Source organism: Siphateles boraxobius, unplaced genomic scaffold, assembly GCF_051911475.1.
Source record: "Siphateles boraxobius isolate OS27281-9 unplaced genomic scaffold, OSU_SipBor_1 8, whole genome shotgun sequence".
Classification (NCBI taxonomy): domain Eukaryota; kingdom Metazoa; phylum Chordata; class Actinopteri; order Cypriniformes; family Leuciscidae; genus Siphateles; species Siphateles boraxobius.
In genome coordinates, this window is record NW_027509208.1 from 3,205,983 (window position 1) to 3,228,234 (window position 22,252).

The 22,252-nt window shown below is 38.1% G+C and overlaps 2 protein-coding genes across 3 annotated transcripts; one reads left to right on the forward strand and one right to left on the reverse strand.

Moving 5' to 3' along the window:
- Positions 1-43: 43 nt before the first annotated feature.
- Positions 44-3,853, reverse strand: fbxo16 (F-box protein 16). The gene is made up of 9 exons (XM_077219430.1): positions 3,731-3,853; positions 3,452-3,576; positions 3,245-3,280; positions 2,934-3,140; positions 2,169-2,333; positions 1,835-2,091; positions 1,001-1,103; positions 482-710; positions 44-308 (listed from the first exon to the last, which is right to left on the reverse strand). The coding sequence occupies exons 2-9, from the start codon at positions 3,530-3,532 to the stop codon at positions 298-300; spliced, it is 1,089 nt and encodes a 362-aa protein (XP_077075545.1). The 5' UTR covers positions 3,533-3,576; positions 3,731-3,853; the 3' UTR covers positions 44-297.
- Positions 3,854-4,864: 1,011 nt separating this feature from the next.
- On the forward strand, positions 4,865-22,250 carry fzd3a (frizzled class receptor 3a). 2 transcript variants are annotated; one of them, XM_077219836.1, is made up of 7 exons: positions 4,865-5,216; positions 6,186-6,593; positions 13,621-13,817; positions 13,888-14,905; positions 16,968-17,116; positions 18,063-18,311; positions 21,051-22,250. In XM_077219836.1, the coding sequence occupies exons 2-7, from the start codon at positions 6,399-6,401 to the stop codon at positions 21,301-21,303; spliced, it is 2,061 nt and encodes a 686-aa protein (XP_077075951.1). In that variant the 5' UTR covers positions 4,865-5,216; positions 6,186-6,398; the 3' UTR covers positions 21,304-22,250. The 2 variants fall into 2 exon arrangements, with proteins under 2 accessions (XP_077075951.1, XP_077075950.1); XM_077219835.1 differs by having other exon boundaries at positions 4,927-5,216; positions 18,066-18,311.
- Positions 22,251-22,252: the final 2 nt, after the last annotated feature.

The window sequence follows — 22,252 nt, forward strand, 5'->3', positions numbered from 1 at the left end:
CGTTCTGAGCAAACAGGGACATCTAGTGGACAATAAAAAAAGTAAGGGACTCAGACAAAAATAATAATTTGAATGCATTGTGCTTTGTCTATCAACATAAAATTACGACATTATTATTATTATTATTAAGACATAATTATTATTAATTAAAGACATAATAATAAATTAACTTTGTATTCATAACTTCAAGTCGTTCATGTATCTATCACAGCATGATCCAGTAGATGGCCTCGTGTCTCCAGCTGTTTTATTCAGTCTATGCTCCAGCTCATTTGATTCTTCATAAATTGGTCTCCTTCATGGCTGTCCTTCAAAAAGAGATATAGCTGGAAAAGAACAATGCTTATTATACCAATTACTAATAATTAATTATAACTATTTAAATATGTTTTGGTGCAATTGCACAGAGAATATTTGAAATCATTGGATAAACATAAAAGCACTTATTTTATACTGGAATTGAAAGTACATATGGGCTTACTTGGTGTGCTTCTATGGGATCTCTGTGATGCACGGAGCCCCTCCTTACTCAGTCTGGGCACTGGAGGCCTAACAGGACCAGGACGTATCCCTGCATTCCACTGGGAGGTCTGGGAAAGTCTCTTTATGGAGTCCTTGTTAGCCGGAAGTGCTTGTAAATTGTGTGCTGCCCATTGCGGCCTGTTCTGGTTTTGCTTTCCTGCTGCACCGAGATCCAAGGATAAAAACATCTGGGAAAATATACAAATAAAAGCCTCGTTTTCTCTGATATTTCTAATAAAACACATATAAATTATAGCACATAATATAATGCATACAATATAATGTCTGTTTTCTTCCCCAAGCACCACAGTGCCTTCTTCTGCCTCTGTGCAGCACATTTCCATGATATTCCACATGTAGTCTGTTCAATATGCATGATGCCTCTTGGTTATGTCGTCTCTGGAGAATTATTTTCACGCTACTGCTGATGATTTCTGTGCGAATCAACAGCACAGTCACATGAGTTATATTGGCTTACCAAAGATTTGGCCTTGCGCAGCTTGTATGTTGAGAAAGATGGTGCTTTCGTTGTTTTTTCCTGTTTTGTTGTATTGGAAGTAGCACTTTTCCCCTTTTCCCCTCTGTAGCAATAGAGATAGCTTAGCATTTTCTGCTGTAATTGTAATATTTTTCAATATGCGGACAGCACATTTACAGATCATTAAATGCACTAAAATAGTGCAGCATACCTGTTAGTGGGTCACATGTAGTTTTGTGATATTATATTACCTAATAGAACATACTACACTATACTATATAATATCTGTATATATTTATTTCAAAGTTTGGGGTTGGTAAGACTTTATTATCATGTTATTGAAATACAACTTTTATGCTCAATAATGCTGCATTTATTTCAACAAAAATATTGTGTGAGATATTATTAGAACTCTTTTATATTTTAATATATTTTACAATGTTATTTATTCCTGTGATGATAAAGCTGAATTTTCAGCATAATTACTCCAGTTTTCATTATCACATGATCCTTTAGAAATCATTCTAATATGCTGATTTGATGCTCAAGAACCATTTCTTTTTATTATTAATGATAACAAAACCGTTGTTTCCACAAAAATATTAAGCAGCACAACTTTAAACATTAATAATAAGAAGAAATGTTTCTGGAGCATCACATTTTTTCAAGTTTCTGTAACAATGTAAAAGTCTTAACTGTCACTTTTGATCAATTTAAGGCATTCTTGCTAAATAAAAGTATGCATGTCTTAAAAAGAAAAATGTCATACTGATCCCAAACTTTTGAACGGTTGTGTTTCTACGTGTGTGTGCAAAACAAAATAGGTTCACTCACGTTACTCTTGCATGTTCAACTGGGTCAAGGTTATCCAAGTAGTTAAAGCGTATTATGTCGGTGGGGTGCCTGTCTGAGTCTCTCCATGGAGGAAGGCCTTTGGCTGATTTCACCAAGTCATTCCCATCTTTACTTTTCCCATGCAGACTTGAGAGGACAGACTTGAACTCCCGGTGGCCGGTCACAGGATGTGACCCCACGATCACACTGCCAATTACTTTCACCTCAGGAATAATAAAGTCTTCCTTCACGGGCATCTGGGATATGTGAGAGAACACAAAAAGTCCAGCATTTCTCAATGGATATTTCTCTCATTCTCCACATTATCTCTTACCTTGGGCCTACTAATGTGAAGCTCTTGCACTGTCTCTATGTAATGCCTCTTCCATACACCTTGTTCAAATGGTGTTGGAGCAAAAGTTATGCACCAGCCTAGTTTCAGACATTTAGGCATCCACAGTTGGTCAAGCTCAACCAGGTTTTTCCAATGCCAGCTCACCTGCGAATGAAAATATTACAGTAATTAGATAATACACAAATTGATCAAAAGTGAGAGCAAAGATATGTATAATGTTACAAAAAAAAACGTATTAAAATATATTGAAAATAGACAACAGATATTTCTAATTTGTATAATATTCCATTACAATACTTTTACAGTTTCAATGTATTTTTGGTTAAATAAATGCATCCTTGGATAGCATTGGAGACTTCTTTCAAAAACAAACAAAAAATCGCCAACACTTTAGTTTAGGGTCCAATTCTCACTATTAACTAGTTGCTTATTAAAATGCATATTACTAGGATATTGGCTGTTTATTAGTACTCATAAAGCACATATTAATGACTTATTCTGCATGAGCATACTCTACCTCCCCTAATCCTGCCCAATACCTAAACTACCTAAACAACTACCTTACTAACTATATGCAGGAGTTTATTAAAGGCAAAAGTCATAGTTAAATACTTAATAGTGAGGATTGGACCCTAAACTAAAGTGTGACCAAAAATCTGTGGTGTATAGACACGGTAAGTTTAGTAAATGTTATTTTTTTTCTTCTTTGCATTAAAACATTCATACAATGGACACAATACATACCTGAGCACATCTACAGAGGCTTCGGGGGTCTAGGAATGAAAATATATAGAGGGATATGACCCTGGGAAGGACTCTAGTGAAGTCAAGGGCTTCCTCTGGTACCCAGCTGCACAAAGTCTGTCTGAGATGTTTCAGCTGGTTAACAGAACATCTGGAGAAAAAATCTTGTAGCACCTGTTTCCGCTGGCTATCTGTCCACTTCTCAAACTGGGGGAAAAGCAGAGGGATTTAGCATAGCTATATCAACTGAGCAAATATCAAAAACAAGAAAGTGTAAACATTGCATTTTTTACAGTAGGTGCATGCCTTACCCACTTTCCAAGCAGATTTCTTCTCTCTTCAAAAACCTGCAAACATTTTTTTTTTTACAGATTTAACCTTTGATATGAAATTGTGCAATAATATTATCATTAATATCAATGTTAGCATAGCTAAACAAATAAAACCTGGAGTCAACATGTTGAAACATAATGGCAAGCAGAAGATCATATACTATAATTTTTGACTGTTGCAGGTACATTAGCATTGGAGAGAGGATGATTTAGAGGTGTCCAGGTGCTCAATTTGGTCTGCATTTTTGAGCTGGGGGCTTGTGGCATCTTTCATTGAAGTTCAGACGTTTGAGATTCAGCTCCAGACATACCTGCGAAATTAAACCTCAGTCATATTAGCAAGCGTGCTTTATCAGAACAACATACCGATGGTAAGGCAAACAAATGTGCTGTGATTTTCACACCAGCAATAATAAAATGGCCTAGACGTACAGTACATTACAGTAGCAAATAAACCAAACCTACATTTGCAGCAATGTCAACCCAAAATACCCATGATAGCTATTATAATGAAACCATTAAAGGTTAACTGATTCGATATTGATGGGTTTGCGCTTCCTGCTCGGTGAGTTTACCAGTCTCCATAGCAATGTCACTCCCTCTCACTCTGTCCCGCCTCTTTCCAAACACTGGAGATGTCCGATTCAGAAACGAGTCGTTATCGTCGGATCTTTTAAACGAATCAGTTCACAAAACCGATTCACTAGTATTCGAAGGATTTGACTGAAATTTTATATCAATGTAAACTGTACTTTCTGTAATAGCTAATTATCATGATGAAACCACTTTGGTGTCGTACTTTTTCTGTTATATTGTGGTGTAGGCCTAAATGTATTTATTTATACTTTTGACCAAATTTTATATTCATAATGTAATTGTTTACTTATCAGAAACCCGATTTTATGATTTTGTTCACTGAAGTAGGCTGTATGTAAACAGTATTAGAGACTGAATAAGAAAGCTGTCAATAGCTTAATATTTGATATCTATACCCGAAATGTACCTTTATTCTGCCATTTTTGTTATTATCTCCCCTGGCACCTTTTATTTTATTTTTAAGTAGTTGCTTTCTCTCTTTACTTTTTTGGTATTGTATGCATAGGCTACTGTTTAAATATTCCATTTGTACAAAATGTATGTTGCTTCGATAAATAAATAAAAAGGGGGGGGGGGGGGGGAGCTGATGGGGAGAAGAACTTACTGAAATATACGTACACTGTAGGCTTACACTGAATTAATTTTAGTAGTGTTTAATGTAAATGCAATTAAAATGTAGACTGGAAATTAATTTTTGCTTTATTAGCAGAATCGTGACTGCAACAGACTATTTAAAACGCATGAACGTACAATAAACATCATTAATCCAATAATGTAGATAAAACCATAGATATCATATAGAGATTAATTATATATAAAGATTAAAATCTATATGATGTGTATGGATAAAACAACCCGTTTAGAACGTAAACATATCACGCAGCAAACACGATGAAGTAATCACACAATGACGTAAAAGAATCAATGACACGTTCTGAACCGATTCTTGAAAATGAACTGATCGAAAGAACCGAATCAGGAAAAAGAGTCGAACTTCCCACTACCAAACACAACGCCCATCATCCCAGGCATCCACAAATCAGCAGCGCCAACTTCATTTCGTTATAGTGCGGAGACGCTCCCTGCTCCCAACAGCTCCAGGCAAATGCAACGATGATGTCCGTGTTTAAACCCAAGTCATTCTCTTTTTGCCTTTTGATTGTGTTTTTTTCACGCTCAATCCAGTGACGTAAATTCTAATATGCTTTTATATTAAGTGAGAGCAATATTCGTCCCGCGTCATCGACATATGCGCGCGCCCGTACAAATCTGCAAAAACCCTGCAGATAGACACACACAGGGCTCGTATTGTTAGAGACGCGGAGTGCGGTTCCGAATGGTTTCAACTCGAGAGGTAAGAAGGACTTTTTATCATAATCAAAATTAATTGGGCGCAGGAACATGTTTTAGTAAAAATAAAATTAATACACCTTAAGAATACACCAGGCACCTATTTTGAAGAGACTTTCATTTTAGCAAAGCTGCTACACGACTCCCAATGGATAGGGTTAATGATGAAATGGGCTAACGTTATCAGTTGTTCGCCTTTATTTTAATTTTTGATGAAAAAGCGACAGAAATAATGTTAAAAATGTTTTGTTTTTGTTTTTTAAAGAAAGAAGGGGATAAAATCATTTTAGGACAGGTCACTTGTGATAGTAAAATCCTGGTTCCTGGTACCCTATATAGAAAGATTTTTTTGTGTGTGTGTGTTTTCAATTAGCGTTAAATGCGTTGCATTAAATTGGAATTAAATTAGTATACTAGAAGTGTAAGGCACAAACCAGCATCAAGAACATAATTAAAATAATTCAGCATCGTGTGTGTGTGTGTGTGTGTGTGTGTGTGTGTGTGTGTGTGTGTGTGTGTGTGTGTGTGTGTGAACCGTTTAGACGCAGTCTATTCCTGTGAGTATCACTTTTGTGCTCTATGTCGACAATTTTCTTTTGAAATCATCTATCTCCCCTTCTTTTATAACTACAATATTTATATCCTAATACTACATAAACAATAGTTTAACAGTTTCAAAGTTATTACAGTACAGTTAATTGTATAATATTACAATAATCGTTTAATATAAACTGTTGTTTTAATTTCATTTACACTGAACACATAGTTACACTGAAGTTTCACCTAGGTAAGCATCTTTTATTTGCTGCCACTATAATATGGCAGTGCTTTTGATCATGCATTGTTCACTTTGTAATCATTTCCCATGCCTTGAGAGATTTTTCATGTTTGACTAAAGTGTCACCGCATTCATGAATAATTCATGTTAGCCGGTTCATTTCAGATGTGACATTTGGTGCTCTTTCTCACACAGATGAAAATTTACCTCCGATAAATGCATGGCAACATCAGTCATACCCACGCCAGATTATGGACATGCACTGAAAAATTATGGATCTGTCACAGCAAAATGGAGAAGCAAATTTCAGTCTCGTGTCAACCAACAGATAATCAATGAAGGAATGACGCAGCTCAGATTTTCTTGATATAATCGTCCTTTGCCAGTCCCAGCGCAGACGGACATGCCATGGATCTCCTTTGGGTTCTATCCTCCATGCTGACTGTATGTATGGCCATCAATTTGGAAGCTCCTGGCAGTCATAGCATGTTTACCTGTGAGCCTATCACATTAAGGATGTGCCAGGGCCTTTCCTACAATACCACCTTCATGCCCAACCTTCTGAATCACTATGACCAGCAGACCGCTGCTCTCGCCATGGAGGTAAACCACATGCATTACATTAAACTACACTTTCAGAAACCTCCTAAAGGGTGTATATTAGTACCCAAAATGGTACATATTAGTACCTAAATGGTAACATAACCTTACCTTTTGAAAGGGTACCGCCCCAATGACAGCTTTTGTACCTTTTTTTCTGAGAGTGTTGGACTAGTTTGAATCATCATGCTCTAATAACTGCGTGACCTCAACAGCAGTCATATAGATGTGGGTTGTGCTTATGCATGTATCCATTCATATATAAATTTTTCCTTAATAGTGAGGAAAATAGTGAGAGAAATAAGAAAAACTCATGAAAAACTCATGAAAAGTCATGAAAATATGCAGGGGAACTCTTTGCCATGAATCTCTTTAATATGCTGTTTATCTTTATTATCCCTGCACGAAACAATGAATGCTTACTATGAATGTTTAAGTGGATTGCTTCAAAATGTGTGTTCCAACAGCGTCAAAGATTTGTCGTTTTCGATTTGACCCAGTTCTTTCTTGTGCCCTGCAGATAATTCAGATCACATTACAGAAACGTTTAAAGGGAAATTAATCTTTAATCTGTCCTACGGGGCTGTTTGCTGTGTCTTTTTTCTGAAGTACAGTGCTGTTTTAAACAAATTTTCTAGTCCTCTTTTGCATGTGGCCATGGCAAAATAAGCATCTTTTTATATTTATATAACAAGTATGCTTTACAATGGTATGCTAGTGTAAACCACAGTGGTTGATGTTATGGGCAGTTAATGGTGCTTGGACGTGTTGTTTATTTTGATTGCTCTATAATCTTTGTATCTGCAGCCATAACGCCTGGATTGATTCAAGCCGATGGTTAATCCTCTTTACCGGGCCGCAGTATTCAGCTGAGCCAAACTAAGAACAGCTGCATTAGCTTGTTACAGTGGCCAGAGTATCTGTTGGACACACACAGCGCTGTAAATGTTATCTAAAACCTGCTGTACACGGTCACAAGGTTTTAACTTATTCAACTTGTCTTTTCTCAGTATAACAGAGGGATGGGACAGAAAATTAAAAAGAAGAAGAAAGATAAGAAAAAATGAATGGATGGAGTTGAGCCGAGGCAGCCCATCTGCTCGTCCTCGTGTACATTTGTGTGGAAATGTGGAGTTACATAACCTTTTGCACTGTAGCCAGCGCAAACACACCGAAAGCGATGATACTTTTTAAACCCACTGTTGCACAAAGGATTATATTCAAAAGCATTTGAATGATAATCACAATTCACATGTAACACTGTGCATAATATATTTCCAAGCACTATGTACAATTTTTTTATTTATTTTTATTTATATTTTATACATTTTAAAATATTAAATATATTTTAAGATTTTTCGTATTGTTATTTTATAATTCTTTAAAGAAATATTTTATTAGTTTGGATTGCAAGAATGAAAGGATTTTGTTCTTTAAATTACTATAATATGTCAGAGCGTTTTTGCCATGAGGATGTAAAATTAACAGAAAAAGAAAATCCATTGACAGATTGGCATGTGATTTTGAATGAAGAGAATGTAAGGGACAGTTCACCCAAAAATATAAAATTCTGTCATCATTTACTGAACCTGAAGTTGTTCCAAACCTTTATGAGTTGAGCTGCTGAGCACAAAAGATATATTTTGAAATTTTTTTGTGACCAAACAGTTGATGTACCCTACTGGCTTCTGTTGTATTGAAAAAAATACTATGGAAGTAGTTAATGGGACTCATCAACTGTTTGGTTACCGACATTGTTCAAAATATCTTCTTTTGTGTACAGCAGAAGTCATGCAGGTTTGAAACAACTTGAAGCTTAGTAAATGATGATGACTAGAAGGTGATGATAATAGCTAATTAACTTATCTTGAATTGAAGGAAACCAGACTTTCATAAATCTTTCATTTCATCAGCTGCCAACCATTTATTTGTTTCTGGCTTTATAAAGGAGCAGATTCATCGTCCTTGCTTTCCGATTCAAAACCACTGTAGGACAGTGGCAACATCTTGCTCTGAACTCTGGGTAACCTCATTTGTGAAGTGGGACAGTTGCCTACAGGGATGGTTTCTGGGATTGTTGTCGTTGTGTGCAGTAATAACAAGAAGGTTCAGGAAGGATTTGAACTGATCATGCAAAGAAAATGCTGGGTAAAACTAATAATATTCAGCATTTCAGGTGCAGTGATTGATGTAGTTTGACATCTAGTTCATTTAAACTTCCTCCCCCATTTGTCAGACATGCAAAGATACCTTGACCTTGTCCTTGTGTTGTTTTTACCATGTTGTGATCATTAAGGGCTTCCTGCCGTTGTAATACAATCCGGCAACTCAAACCCAAATTATATCAGCTATACATTGCTTGGAAATGCTTTATTTTTTTATAGACATTTATGAGGTGCTATGACTTTGAAGTTTGAAGTTATCTGTACATCACTCACATTTTCTTCAGAGATGTCATATCTAAGCTTATATATGCTTATATATGCTTTCAATATGTAACAATTATATTGTTTTGCATATAGTTAAATGGTTCAACGTGATTGTTGATTCTATAAATGAAGAAAATATATGTTAGCCTGTATCCTTTATGCACATTTATTAATGCATACGTATTAGGACAATCTTTATTGGAATGGCAGGGTTGACCATTATTCCCCATCCATATCATCGTCTTTGTCCTCTTTTCTCTGTATGTTTCTCTCCACTCCCTCCTCTCTTCTCTTCATCCCTCCCCCCACGCAAGGTACTGCGGTTGCTGGGGAAACGGATCCCATTGTATTGCAACAAAAGAGCAGGCTTTCTCTCTCAGGAGGTGGTCGTCACTCGCACTCTGACCTCTCTCCATTACACCGGCCGTTTATGCATCGCTGGTTACCATGGTAGTGCTGTTGAATTCACTGCCTTAAATAGTGACCGGTAGAAAAGGGAAAACCAGTCAGAAGGGAATATGAGAATTTATATATAATTCAAATTGTAATTGAGAATGTGGTAATGAGAATATCGAGAAATATCACTATGAGGACGAGACCTAATCTTCCTTATCAATGAGCAAGTGTAGGTTCACAGAGAAAGGCATATGAACTCTGGATTTATGGGTAGAGGGAGGGAGGGACAAGTGTATTTACTTGTGAATGGACACATTTAAATGCTCAGGTTAGGTGACTTCTAGATTTCTTCTGTTTGCCTTCTTGTTTTTCCATTGCTAAGAATAGGTCCGTGAAAGACTATTTCAAAAGACTGTCATGGTATTTCTGCTGTCGTTTTTTTTTAATTTATTGTCATTGTCATCACCAATTAAAGGATTAGTTCACCTCAAAATGAAAATGTCCTAATAATTTACTCACCCCAATGCCATCCAAGATATCCATGTCTTTCTTTCCTCAGTGGAAGAGAAAATGAGTTTTTTGAGGAAAACATTTCTGGATTTTTCGTTGAATAATGGACTTCAATGGCAACCAACGTTTTGAAGTCCAAATCAATGCAGTTTCAAAGGTCTTTGAAGTACCTCAACGGGCTGTGCACGATCACAGCTGAGGAGGAGGGTCTTCTCTAGCGAAACGATACGGAACTACGTCATCACATTGAAAGGTCACGCTAAAAAAAAAAACGTTTAGGTTTTAAAAGATTTAAACACACAGGATACGAACACGTAAGGACCATTTTAAACAATAATATGACACAAAGACATAAATATGTCATTCATCATAGAATACAAATTGAACTATCCTCCTTCAACGTGATGACGTAGTTCCCGGCACGTTGCAGATCAGCTCAATCCGAACAATTGTAGTTAAAAAGTGTGTGTGTGTATATATATTATGTGTAAATATATATATATATATATATATATATATATATATGTTTCGCTAGATAAGACCCTCTTCCTCAGCTGTGATCGTGCACAGCACGTTGAAGCACTTCAAAGACCTTTGAAACTGCATTGATTTGGACTTCAAAACGTTGGCTGCCATTGAAGTCCATTATTCGAAGAAAAATCCAGAAATGTTTTCCTCAAAAAACTTATTTTCTCTTTCACTGAGGAAAGAAAGAGATGGATATCTGTAATGGCATTGGGGTGATTAAATTATTAGGAAATTTTTCTTTTGAGGTGAATAATCCTTTAATCTTTTACTTTTTTTAAATTATTTTAATAATATTGTTGCAGTACCTTAATTCATGCTTAGAATTTAAAATGATTGATTTTATTGTTAGTGTGTTTATTTTAATGATTTTTATATGTTTTAATATTGCCCATTTTTACCATAAAAAAAATAAAAAAAATTGCTGTATCCCTAATTGTTACACAAGTGTGTCTTGGAGTGCTAAAAGAATTTAGGGCTTAAAAAAAAATTTAGCAAAAATTTGAATTGAATTGAGGAGGGTATACATTAAATGCGTTTGAATTGAGGGTATAAATGAGTCCTTCATTAGAGGCAAACCTTAAAAACACACAGCAGCTCCAAACATTCGGCAGCTGCATTGAAAGTCAAATGCTAATCTTTGTTTTCGACATCAGTGATGCTCCAAATATGTAAAACGCACAAATCCAGCTATTTTACAAAAGACCTGACCATGTTGCTTCTGGGGATTATGGTTTCAAATCTCTGATTATATGGCATGCCTCCACATCTCCCATACAGCTTATATAGCATGTCAGCTTTATGAACCATCATGTATAATGCTTTGAATCACATGCTCTCTGCCCAAACAAGAAGCAACAATCATGGTGCCTCGTCTGCTTTCTGCGTGTTTACATGCATGCCATCTCTGTATATTTTCATTATCCCTAAATAACTTTCCGCAAGGCCCTTAAGAAACACAAAGGCACTGGAATAGACATTAATGTGTAGAAAGTGCATGTTTGCCCTTAGGACAACAGTGAGCAAGATGCACACATTTGAGTTCATCAGATCATACCATTGCATGTAATGTGGAGTGACAGCAATGATGATATAATTTGTTTCACCAGATCAGCAAATAATAGCACTTGCTTTATTTTTTATCTTGCCTAAAAGCTAGAGTATGTCCACTCAATTGAGCTCAGAATGGTGTAAGACATGTCATAAAACCTTTTGTACCCGATTACGGCCGCAGATGCCAGTAATGGTAAATCAAGGAGCGTGAAGTTCACATTTTCTTAGTAATAAAAGTCCATCACTCTAAGGTTTTATGTCATTTTATATAGCTTTACTTATTGTCTACAAAATATTCAAATGATCCTTCTACACGAAAGCACATTTTTGGAAGCTACGTGATGAAAACAAGCCTTTTTTTACGCAGGGCTCTTTCTCGTGTCATGTTAGTGGCACATCTCAATGGTATATGCTGCGTTAAATATGGATTAGGTGCGTGGAAATGCTGGATTTAGATGCTTTGTGTCAAAATGGGCAAGCATAATATCCATCCTAATCCCTTTTTACAGACATTTTGGGTGGTAGCCTAGTGTGCTGGCAGTGACTGAATGCTTTCATTATGGATATGTATTATACATCCAGTATATCATAAATGTGTTGGACTTGCAATAACATAAAGGATGGATGGTTGTTTTTTATTTATTTTTTGCAATAGTGAATAATGGTAACATTGTTGTTAGTTCATTAGATAATATCATTGGATTTAGCCTGAAAGATTAGGTGATTTTTTTTCTTCCATATTAAGTGAAAAATCGGTGGTTTATGAAGATAATGAAAGTCATCATGGCATGTAATTTGTAACAAATAGCATTTTTAATAGCCAAAAATATAAAAAAAATTTTTTTTTAAATTACAGCGAAGCCATAGTTGTATTTTAAAGTTAAGTTTTTATATTAAAATTATGTAATTATAGCATTTTAATAGCCAACCCCTAGGAGCAATTTCTTTTAATAGTAATTAATTGGGTTTTTTTTTTATTTTTTTTTATTTTTTTATTTTAATAGTAAGTGGGTAAATTATAAGCATTTTTAACAACCAAACTCTAGAAATTAGATTTCTGTATATTATAATTGTTTATTATAATAGGATTTTTAATAGCCAACCCCTAATAGCAATATTATTATTATTTTTATAGTAATTAATTGGGTTTATTTATTGTTATTTAATTTATTTATTTATATGCATCTTTTTGTATTAAATTATGTATTTCTTGTTACCATTATACCATGATAGCAGAAAAAGCTTTAAAAAATCAAATGTATAGCACTGTAAATGTTAAGCCTGTTCATGTTGGCTGTGAATGATTGTAAGTTTTGGTCCTTTTTTTCAACACAAGGGGTGTCGAACCCCCACCCTACCATCACAAAAGCCCTTACTCTGCAGGAGTGGAGGCATTATTGTCTATCTGTCTGGTCCTGGGTGGAGTCTTTCTCCTTCTCCCCTGTGGGATTTGCATATTTATGTCCGGCCCCGAAGCTGGTACTACTCCCAGAATGCCTCATGGTATAAGTGGGCCTCAGCAATAAACAGCATGTCTCCCCGCCCCAAACAAAGGGCTCCTCAGAGAGATGAGGGAAGTACGTTACTGTGCTAGGACTACAGATCAAATTTTATTCTCATTTAACATAAGGGTGACTAAGTGACTGTTATAAAATTCAGTGTGGGTTATAGACGTGGCCTGGTGGATATTGTGCCTCTGTTGAGTGGTTAAGATTCTCCAAATGATTTCAAGATGACTGCAAATGGTTTGTCACAACCATTTCCAGTTACAGTAATTAGGTTTGTTTTTAGCAGTTATTAGATGGAGACCAATAAAATACCAGCTTGTATTTTGTTCAGTGTTTTTTTATAGCATTAAAACTACGGTTAAGACTATGTATCAAGATAAACAGTATTGCAGCTGTCAGTGCTCGGCTTTTATTTGGAATTTTATTGGGACGTTTGGTCACCCTATTTAACATATTGGACAAGGGTCACGCAGGATAAAAAACAACAGATTTTATCATGAAACCCCAAATTAGAGTTTTGTTTTTTTATTTATAAATATTTAAAATAAAATTAAAAAAAATACTATTATTATTATTAACTTTCCATATTTTTCTTGTCTGTCCATACAGCCCTTTCATCCTATGGTGAACTTGGAGTGCTCTACCGAAATACGCCCATTCCTGTGTGCCCTTTACGCACCCGTGTGCACAGAGTACGGCCGTGTGACCCTGCCATGTCGGCACCTGTGCCAGCGTGCCAAGAGCGATTGCTACAAGCTCATGGACATGTTTGGGGTCAGCTGGCCAGATGAGATGGACTGTAGCAGGTACAGGATCACTTTTATTAAGACATCTTTATGATATATCATATTCTGAAATAACACTCTTGTCTCTTAGGTTTCCAGAATGTGACGAGTCTTACCCCAGAGTGATAGACCTGCTCCCGCGCAGTGACGGCACGGAGGAATCTCCCCCGCCGGTTCAGCGGGACTATGGCTTCTGGTGCCCACGAGAGCTGAAGATCGAGCCTGACATGGGTTACTCATTCATGGGTGTGCGCGACTGCTCGCCTCCCTGCCCCAACATGTACTTCCGCAAAGATGAGCTCATTTTCGCACGCTATTTCATCGGCGTCATTTCCATTGTGTGCCTGTCGGCGACACTCTTCACCTTCCTGACCTTTCTCATTGATGTGGGGCGCTTCCGCTACCCCGAACGGCCCATCATCTTCTACGCGGTCTGTTACATGATGGTGTCCCTGGTCTTCTTTCTGGGCTTCCTGCTGGAGGAGCGCGTGTCGTGCAACTCAGCGAGCCCGGGGCGTTTCCGCGCCTCCACCGTCACGCAGGGCTCCCACAACAAGGCCTGCACGCTGCTCTTCATGACACTCTACTTCTTCACCATGGCAGGAAGCGTTTGGTGGGTCATTCTCACCATCACCTGGTTCTTGGCAGCTGTTCCCAAATGGGGAAGTGAGGCTATCGAGAAGAAGGCTTTGCTGTTCCACGCGGTGGCCTGGGGTGTCCCGGGAGCCCTCACCATCACCCTCATGGCTATGAACAAAATCGAGGGTGACAGCATGAGCGGCGTTTGTTTCGTTGGGCTCTACGACCTCGTGGCCTTGCGCTGGTTCCTCTTGGTGCCTCTCGTCCTGGATGTGGTCGTAGGTGTGGTGCTGCTGTTAGCCGGTGTCGCGGCGCTGAATAGGGTCCGAATGGAAATCCCCCTAGAGAAGGAGAACCAGGACAAACTGGTGAAGTTCATGATCCGGATCGCTGTGTTTTCTGTCCTGTATCTGGTGCCACTGCTGACAGTCATTGGATGCTATCTGTATGAGCAGAGCCACAGATCGGTGTGGGAGACCACCTGGGTACAGGAGCGCTGCAGAGAGTACCACATCCCCTGCCCCTTTCAGGTAACTGTCACTGGTTATGAAATACTTGCATTACTGTTTTCAAGGCTGCATTTATTTTGATCAAAAATACAGTAAAAACGGTAATATTGTGAAATATTGTTACAATTTAAAATAACTGTTTTCTATTTCAGTACATTTTAAAATGTAATTTATTCCTGTGATGATAAAGCTGAATATTCAGCATCATTACTCCAGTCTTCACTTCAGTGTCACATGATCCTACAGAAATCCTTCTAATATGATGATTTGGTGTTTAAAAAAAACATTTCTTATTATTATCAATCTCGAAAACATCTGTGCTGCTTAATATTTTTGTGGGAACTGTGAGACTTTTTTTCAGGATTCTTTGATGAATAGAAAGTTCAAAAGAACAGGATTTATTTAAAAAATATGTATTTTTGTAGCAAAGTAAAGGCCTTTACTGACACTTTTGATCAATTGAACGGGTCCTTGCTAACCCGTTCCCCCAATTCATTTCTTTAAAAACAAAAAATGTTACTGACCCCAGACTTTTTAACTGTACTGTATATTCATAGTCTAAGTTAAAAGTCTTAAAAGGTTGAATATGCATTTTTTTTATATAATTATTTTTATCTGAACTTTGTACAGAATTACTAGGAAAAATCAAACATTAAAAATCATTCTGATTCCATTGACCTCAAATGAGTTTGTACTACTGTCCTTGTGAATAATTCAAGGCCTCCACATACTCCTGCCAACTCTGTCCTCACTCTGTATTAGAAAATGTTTTAGTCTGTAAAATATGGAGTGTTGTGACTAAGTGGTCACTTTAACCGTTGTCACTTCCACTCATTTCTGGCCTTAGATGAAGCTCACATCAAGAGATCAAATTTCCATCTGTAAACTTAAATTAAAGTATAATGACACAAAGTCTTTTCTTATATGTCTAGAAAAAATGCCCATGAAAATCATTCCAATAGCTTTTGACACTGGGTTCATCAGACATTTACAGCTGCATATCACAGTTGATCATACAGCCGCAGCTGCACTGAATATATCTCACGTCTAACATGATGAGAACCAACTGAAGCAGAACTGAAAACCAAAAGACTGTCATGGAAAGTTTCAGCTTCACCTCAATGAAAATCTCAGTAATGATGTGTGTGTGTGTGTGTGTGTGTGTGTGTGTGTGTGTGTGTGTGTGTGTGTGTGTGTGTGTGTGTGTGTGTGTGTGTGTGTGGTGTGTGTGTGTGTACATGCCTGAGGCAGTGTGCGATTGTGGGATTGGTTTTAATGAGAGATAAAGAGAAAGGGACAGTCATGTTATATCTAGCAGTGTTTATCTAGTGCTATGAAGTGTATTACAGATCTCTAGTTGCACTGCAGTAAGTGATGTCATCATACAGTGGCCACACAAAGTATTTGGACACATCACACCAGATGGCATATTGTTAAGAAAGAAAGCACAAGCTGCTATATAAGCTAAAACCATTTGTTAGGTTTCATTTGATTAAACTATAAAAAATATTGTAAAAAAAAAAAAAGACAGGTATTGTTACATTTAGTCAAAATAGTGAAATGTCTAGATCTAGAATCATTTTGCCGGTGCCACTTGATTTGATATTTGTTGTGCAGTGAAATTCATGTTTAAGTATGGCTTAAATTGACTGTATCATTAGGTTTTTTCCTATAACATTAAATGAGATATAAATAAAAAATGTAACAGTAATGTTAATGAATATGAATTAAAAGGCAGGCTGGCCGCATCAGAGCAGAAGAAATGCTCCATCCAAAGCACAAAGAGGTAGAGTTTGTGTGTATTAGATAAAGAGAAAGACAGACATTTGTGTTGGCTGTAGTTGTGTTTATGCCTTCGGCAATTGTGCAGTGAGCTGAGATAAAGCACTTCCCATCCACACAATCGCACACACACAACCCAGGGCTAAACTGACATCCAGAAATACACTCACGCACACACACACTGCACGAGGTTATGAGCAAACGCAGAGATCCGCAAGGGAAGAATGAACTGATTACAAATCAAGTTTCTGCTGTTCTTATGTTGCATACTGAGCAAATGTGTGAAACTGAATCTTCACAGGTGGAACAGACAAGCAGGCCAGATATCGCCCTGTTCCTCATCAAGTACCTGATGATGCTGGTGGTGGGCATCCCCTCAGTGTTTTGGGTCGGCAGTAAAAAGACCTGCTTCGAATGGGCCAGTTTCTTCAACGGACATCGCAAAAAAGAGTGAGTCTCATGAAATGCTTGGCAAATTTCTAACATTATTAATTAGGCCTACAGTGTGATGCACATATGGGTTTGATTTCCCAAGAACACAAACTGATAATGGCCTAAAAAATATTTTTAAGTTTTTTATGTATTTATTTATCTAGTCCAAATACACTACCATTCAAATGTTTGGTCTTTCTTTTGGAAGAAACAAATACGTTTCAGCAAGAACGCATTAAGTTGATCAAAAGTGACAGTAAAAATAGTTCATAATGTTAAAAAAGATACAATTACAGATTTTAAACTAATAATATTTCACAATATTAATGTTTTTACTGTATTTTTGATCAAATAAATGCGGCCTTGGTATAATACTTTTGAACGGCAGTGCATATTATATTAATTATATTATAATATGTTTTGTAGTTATGGAAAATATTAAAATGTTATACTATTGTCCATACCACTATACTATGTCCAAATAAAAAAACAAAAATAAAGCTCTAAAAAAGTATTTTTAAATGCTACAATAAATGTAGGAATCACAACATTATATAGTACAGTATGAAAAATTAATATTTCTTTTGAGAAATATTTCTTTTGATTTGCTAAAGATAATTGAAATAATAAACTTTGAGGAAATTAGCATATATATATATATATATATATATATATACTATATCGTGCATCTGTCATATGCTTAAATATCAATTTCTTCCATTTGTGTATGCAATACGGATATTTAATGAAGGACAGGAAGTAGTAGAGGAAATAGTTCACTAAGTGTGTACTGTCTCATAGGGGTTAGTGATAAGGCTTGCTCTCTACACACCCCTGTCCCTTATATCAGGGCATTAACCTCCTCTCCCCCCCCTTGTCCCACTCCTCCCTCCCTCATTCACTTCCCCTCCGCCTTCCCCCTCTCTCTTCCTTCCCTCCTCTGTCACTCGCTCCCCTCCCTCAGCAGAGCAGTGCACGAGAGCAGGCAGGTGCTGCAGGAGCCCGACTTCACCCAGCTCCTCCTCCGGGACGCCAACACTCCAGTGGTGAGGAAGTCTAGAGGAACGTCCACGCAGGGCACGTCCACTCATGCCTCCTCCACACACCTGGCCATGCTGGATGAGCCGCCCAGCGCCAGCACCAGCCGCGCCAGCAGCATGCGCAGTAAATCCAGCAGCTTCCACGGCAGCCTGCACCGCTCGCGAGACGGGAGGTGACGCATTCACTCTCAAATCATCATGATTTTCTCTTGTTTTTCTGAATCTGTCACTGTTTAATAAAAAGACTTGCAAGAAACGAGTAATGCATAGAAACACAAATAATGAGCACAATGGTGATGCATTGTACTAGACTAGATATCCAATGTTAAAGTAACAATGAAACAAAGGTTGCGACAGATCTTTTCTTCTGCATTATGATGTACATCTGAGTGTAAAGGATTATCGATTTTTTTTTTTTTTTTAATCAGGGCGGAGAGTTGGTTGAGGCATCAGTCTGTGATTGTATATGGGGGCGCTGCACTCAAAAATCAATGCAAGCTTGCAGTCAATTGTGGAGGAGCGGAATATTAGTGATGTAGTACTCGAGTCCGGTCTCGAGGCCGATTTCTGCTTTCTCGGACTCGACTCGGACTTGTTCCTTCAAAGACTCGGTCTCGACTCGGACTCGACCCTTCAAAGACTCGGTCTCGACTCGGACTCGACCCTTCAAAGATTCGGTCTCGACTCGGACTCGACCCTTCAAAGACTCGGTGTCGACTTGGACTTGACCCTTCAAAGAATCTGTCTTGACTCGGACTTGACCCTTCAAAGACTCGGTCTTGACTCGGACTTGACCCTTCAAAGACTCGGTCTTGACTCGGACTTGACCCTTCAAAGACTCTGTCTTGACTCGGACTCGACCCTTCAAAGACTCGGTCGCGACTCGGACTCGACCCTTCAAAGACTCGGTCTTGACTCGGACTTGACCCTTCAAAGACTCGGTCTTGACTTGGACTCGACCCTTCAAAGACTCGGTCTTGACTCGGACTCGACCCTTCAAAGACTCGGTCTTGACTCGGACTTGACCCTTCAAAGACTCGGTCTTGACTTGGACTCGACCCTTCAAAGACTCGGTCTTGACTCGGACTCGACCCTTCAAAGACTCGGTCTTGACTCGGACTTGACCCTTCAAAGACTCGGTCTTGACTCGGACTTGACCCTTCAAAGACTCGGTCTTGACTCGGACTTGACCCTTCAAAGACTCGGTCTTGACTCGGACTTGACCCTTCAAAGACTCGGTGTCGACTCGGACTAGACCCTTCAAAGACTCGGTCTTGACTCGGACTCGACCCTTCAAAGACTCGGTGTCGACTTGGACTTGACCCTTCAAAGACTCGGTCTTGACTCGGACTTGACCCTTCAAAGACTCGGTCTTGACTCGGACTGGACCCTTCAAAGACTCGGTCTTGACTCGGACTCGACCCTTCAAAGACTCGGTCTTGACTCGGACTCGACCTTTCAAAGACTCGGTCTTGACTCGGACTCGACCCTTCAAAGACTCGGTGTCGACTCGGACTTGACCCTTCAAAGACTCGGTCTTGACTCGGACTCGACCCTTCAAAGACTCGGTCTTGACTCGGACTCGACCCTTCAAAGACTCGGTGTCGACTTGGACTTGACCCTTCAAAGACTCGGTCTTGACTCGGACTTGACCCTTCAAAGACTCGGTCTTGACTCGGACTGGACCCTTCAAAGACTCGGTCTTGACTCGGACTCGACCCTTCAAAGACTCGGTGTCGACTCGGACTTGACCCTTCAAAGACTCGGTGTCGACTCGGACTCGACCCTTCAAAGACTCGGTCTTGACTCGGACTCGACCCTTCAAAGACTCGGTCTCGACTCGGACTCAACCCTTCAAAGACTCGGTCTTGACTCGGACTCGACCCTTCAAAGACTCGGTCTCGACTCGGACTCGACCCTTCAAAGACTCGGTCTCGACTCGGACTCGACCCTTCAAAGACTCGGTCTCGACTCGGACTCGACCCTTCAAAGACTCGGTCTCGACTCGGACTTGGCATAGGCGGTCTCGTCCCCATCACTACGGAGTATTATGATTGGAGAAATCCGGCAGTTATGATATTTTGATTATACATTACAAGATCTTCTGTTTTTTTTAAGTAAACCCTACTGGTCAAAAGTTTTGAATAATTATGTTTTTTTTAAAGTTTTTGAAAGAAATCTCTTATACTCACCAAGGCTGCATTTATTTGATCAAAGATACACTAAAAAACAGTAATATTGTGAAATATTATTACAATTTAAAATGACTATCTTCAATTTTAATATATTTTAAAATGTGATTTATTCCTCTGATGGCAAAGTTGAATTTTCAGCATCATTACTCCAGTCTTCAGTGTCACATGATCCTTCAGAAATCATTCTGATATGCTGATTTGCTTTTTCAATTATTGGTGCTAATAATAGTTAAAATTATTATTAATGTTGAACTGTTTTTGACAATGATATTAATAATAAATGTTTCTTGAGCAGCAAATCAGCATTAGAATGATTTCTGAAGCATCACGTGACTGAAGACTGGAGTAATGATGCTGAAAATTCAGCTTTACCATCACAGGAATAAATTACATTTTGAATTATATTAAAATAGAAGATAGTCATTTTAAATTGTAATAACATTTCACAATTATTACTGTTTTTACTGTATTTTTGATCAAATAAATGCTGACTTGGTGAGCATAAGACTTATTTAAAAACAAAATCATGGATAAATCATTCAAAATAGGAACTATACAAATAGATGGAGTGAATTTTCTACTTCTACTAAACCTATTAGATTCAGTAAATGTCCCAGGATAAGAGCCGTCACTGTGCACAGCTGGACGAAACCTACAGCTGCCTTCCAGATCAGATAAATAAGCATCACTGAACCTCATTCTGTTTCCCATATTCAGGTACACAGCTTGCAGTTATCGTGGTGTGGAGGAACGTGTCCCTCAGGGAAGCACCCTGCGCCTTAATGATCCGCTCCAGCACTGCGCCGTCAACCGCCTCGACAGCCAATCACGGCACGGAAGCCTGCAGCGCCTGGAGAGCCAATCACGCCACAGCAGCGTGCGGGACCTCAGCATCACCGCGCAGGCCATCCAAAGCACCCCCGGCAACGGCATTCACCGCGTCGTAGAGGAGGACGCGACCAAGGCCTGAACTTTAACGTGCCGACAAATAGAGACCAAATGAGTAAAGAGAACATGGACTCTTCTGGTGAAAACTCCTTACGATGGATCGCACAAATAAGAGAGCATTCAAACTACAAAGTGCAACTGTGCGTTCCCTAGGAATTGAACCCACGACCTTGCCGTTGTTAGCGCCTTGCGCTGCTAGTTGAGAACGAAATGGACTGTTAAATAAGATCAGTTGATCAGGATGCCAAACACTTGAAATTGAGCAAAACTGTGCAAAAATGACTTGCACTACCGTTAAAAAGTTTGCGGTCATTACGTTTTTTTTTTTTTTCTTGAAGAAATTAAAGCTTTTACTCAGCATAGATGCATTCAATTGATCAAAAGAGACAGTAAACACATTTATAATGGCACAAAATATTTCTATTTCAAATAAATTCGGTTGCGTCAAAGAATCCTGAAAAGGAAAAGGTTTCTTGAGAACCAAATCAGCATATTAGAATGATTTCTGAAGGATCATGTGACATTAAAAAATTCAGCGTTTCCATCTGAAGAATAAATTACATTTTAAAATATAATCTCATTTCTATTTACAGTATTTTTGATCAAATAAAAGCAGTCTTGGTGAGAATTAGAATTGGGTGGTAATTACTTCTCATGTTTCCGTTAGCTGAGGAAACTGACATAATTTTCATTTTTGTGTGAAATATCCCATTAAGTGTGAAGAGCTGAATTTAAAGAAAAAAAAAAAAAAAAAGAGTAAAAAAAACAAAAACATTTTACATCAGTAATTTTAGATTAGATATTGTAGGATTGTTTCGATTGGAAATTGGCATATACTTTACAACCAAGCTCTTCTCTGTTGAGTTTTAGCACTGATAATTAGTCATTTACCGAAAACTGTGAAAAGCTTTTTTTATAAACATGTTTTATGTGCATATGTACAAAATAAAAATCACCAGTCTTAACACATT

What these genes read in the sequence shown, in the direction of transcription:
- fbxo16 (XM_077219430.1), bottom strand. Translation starts at nt 3,532, where the DNA reads ATGCCACAAGCCCCCAGCTCAAAAATGCAGACCAAATTGAGCACCTGG. An exon ending in ATCCTCTCTCCAATGCTAAT is followed by an intron (nt 3,281 to 3,451) that starts GTACCTGCAACA and finishes AAATGTTTGCAG; the next exon opens with GTTTTTGAAGAGAGAAGAAA. An exon ending in TTCACATTAGTAGGCCCAAG is followed by an intron (nt 2,092 to 2,168) that starts GTAAGAGATAAT and finishes CACATATCCCAG; the next exon opens with ATGCCCGTGAAGGAAGACTT.
- fzd3a (XM_077219836.1), top strand. Translation starts at nt 6,399, where the DNA reads ATGGATCTCCTTTGGGTTCTATCCTCCATGCTGACTGTATGTATGGCC. An exon ending in CCGCTGCTCTCGCCATGGAG is followed by an intron (nt 6,594 to 13,620) that starts GTAAACCACATG and finishes CTGTCCATACAG; the next exon opens with CCCTTTCATCCTATGGTGAA. An exon ending in ACATCCCCTGCCCCTTTCAG is followed by an intron (nt 14,906 to 16,967) that starts GTAACTGTCACT and finishes GAATCTTCACAG; the next exon opens with GTGGAACAGACAAGCAGGCC.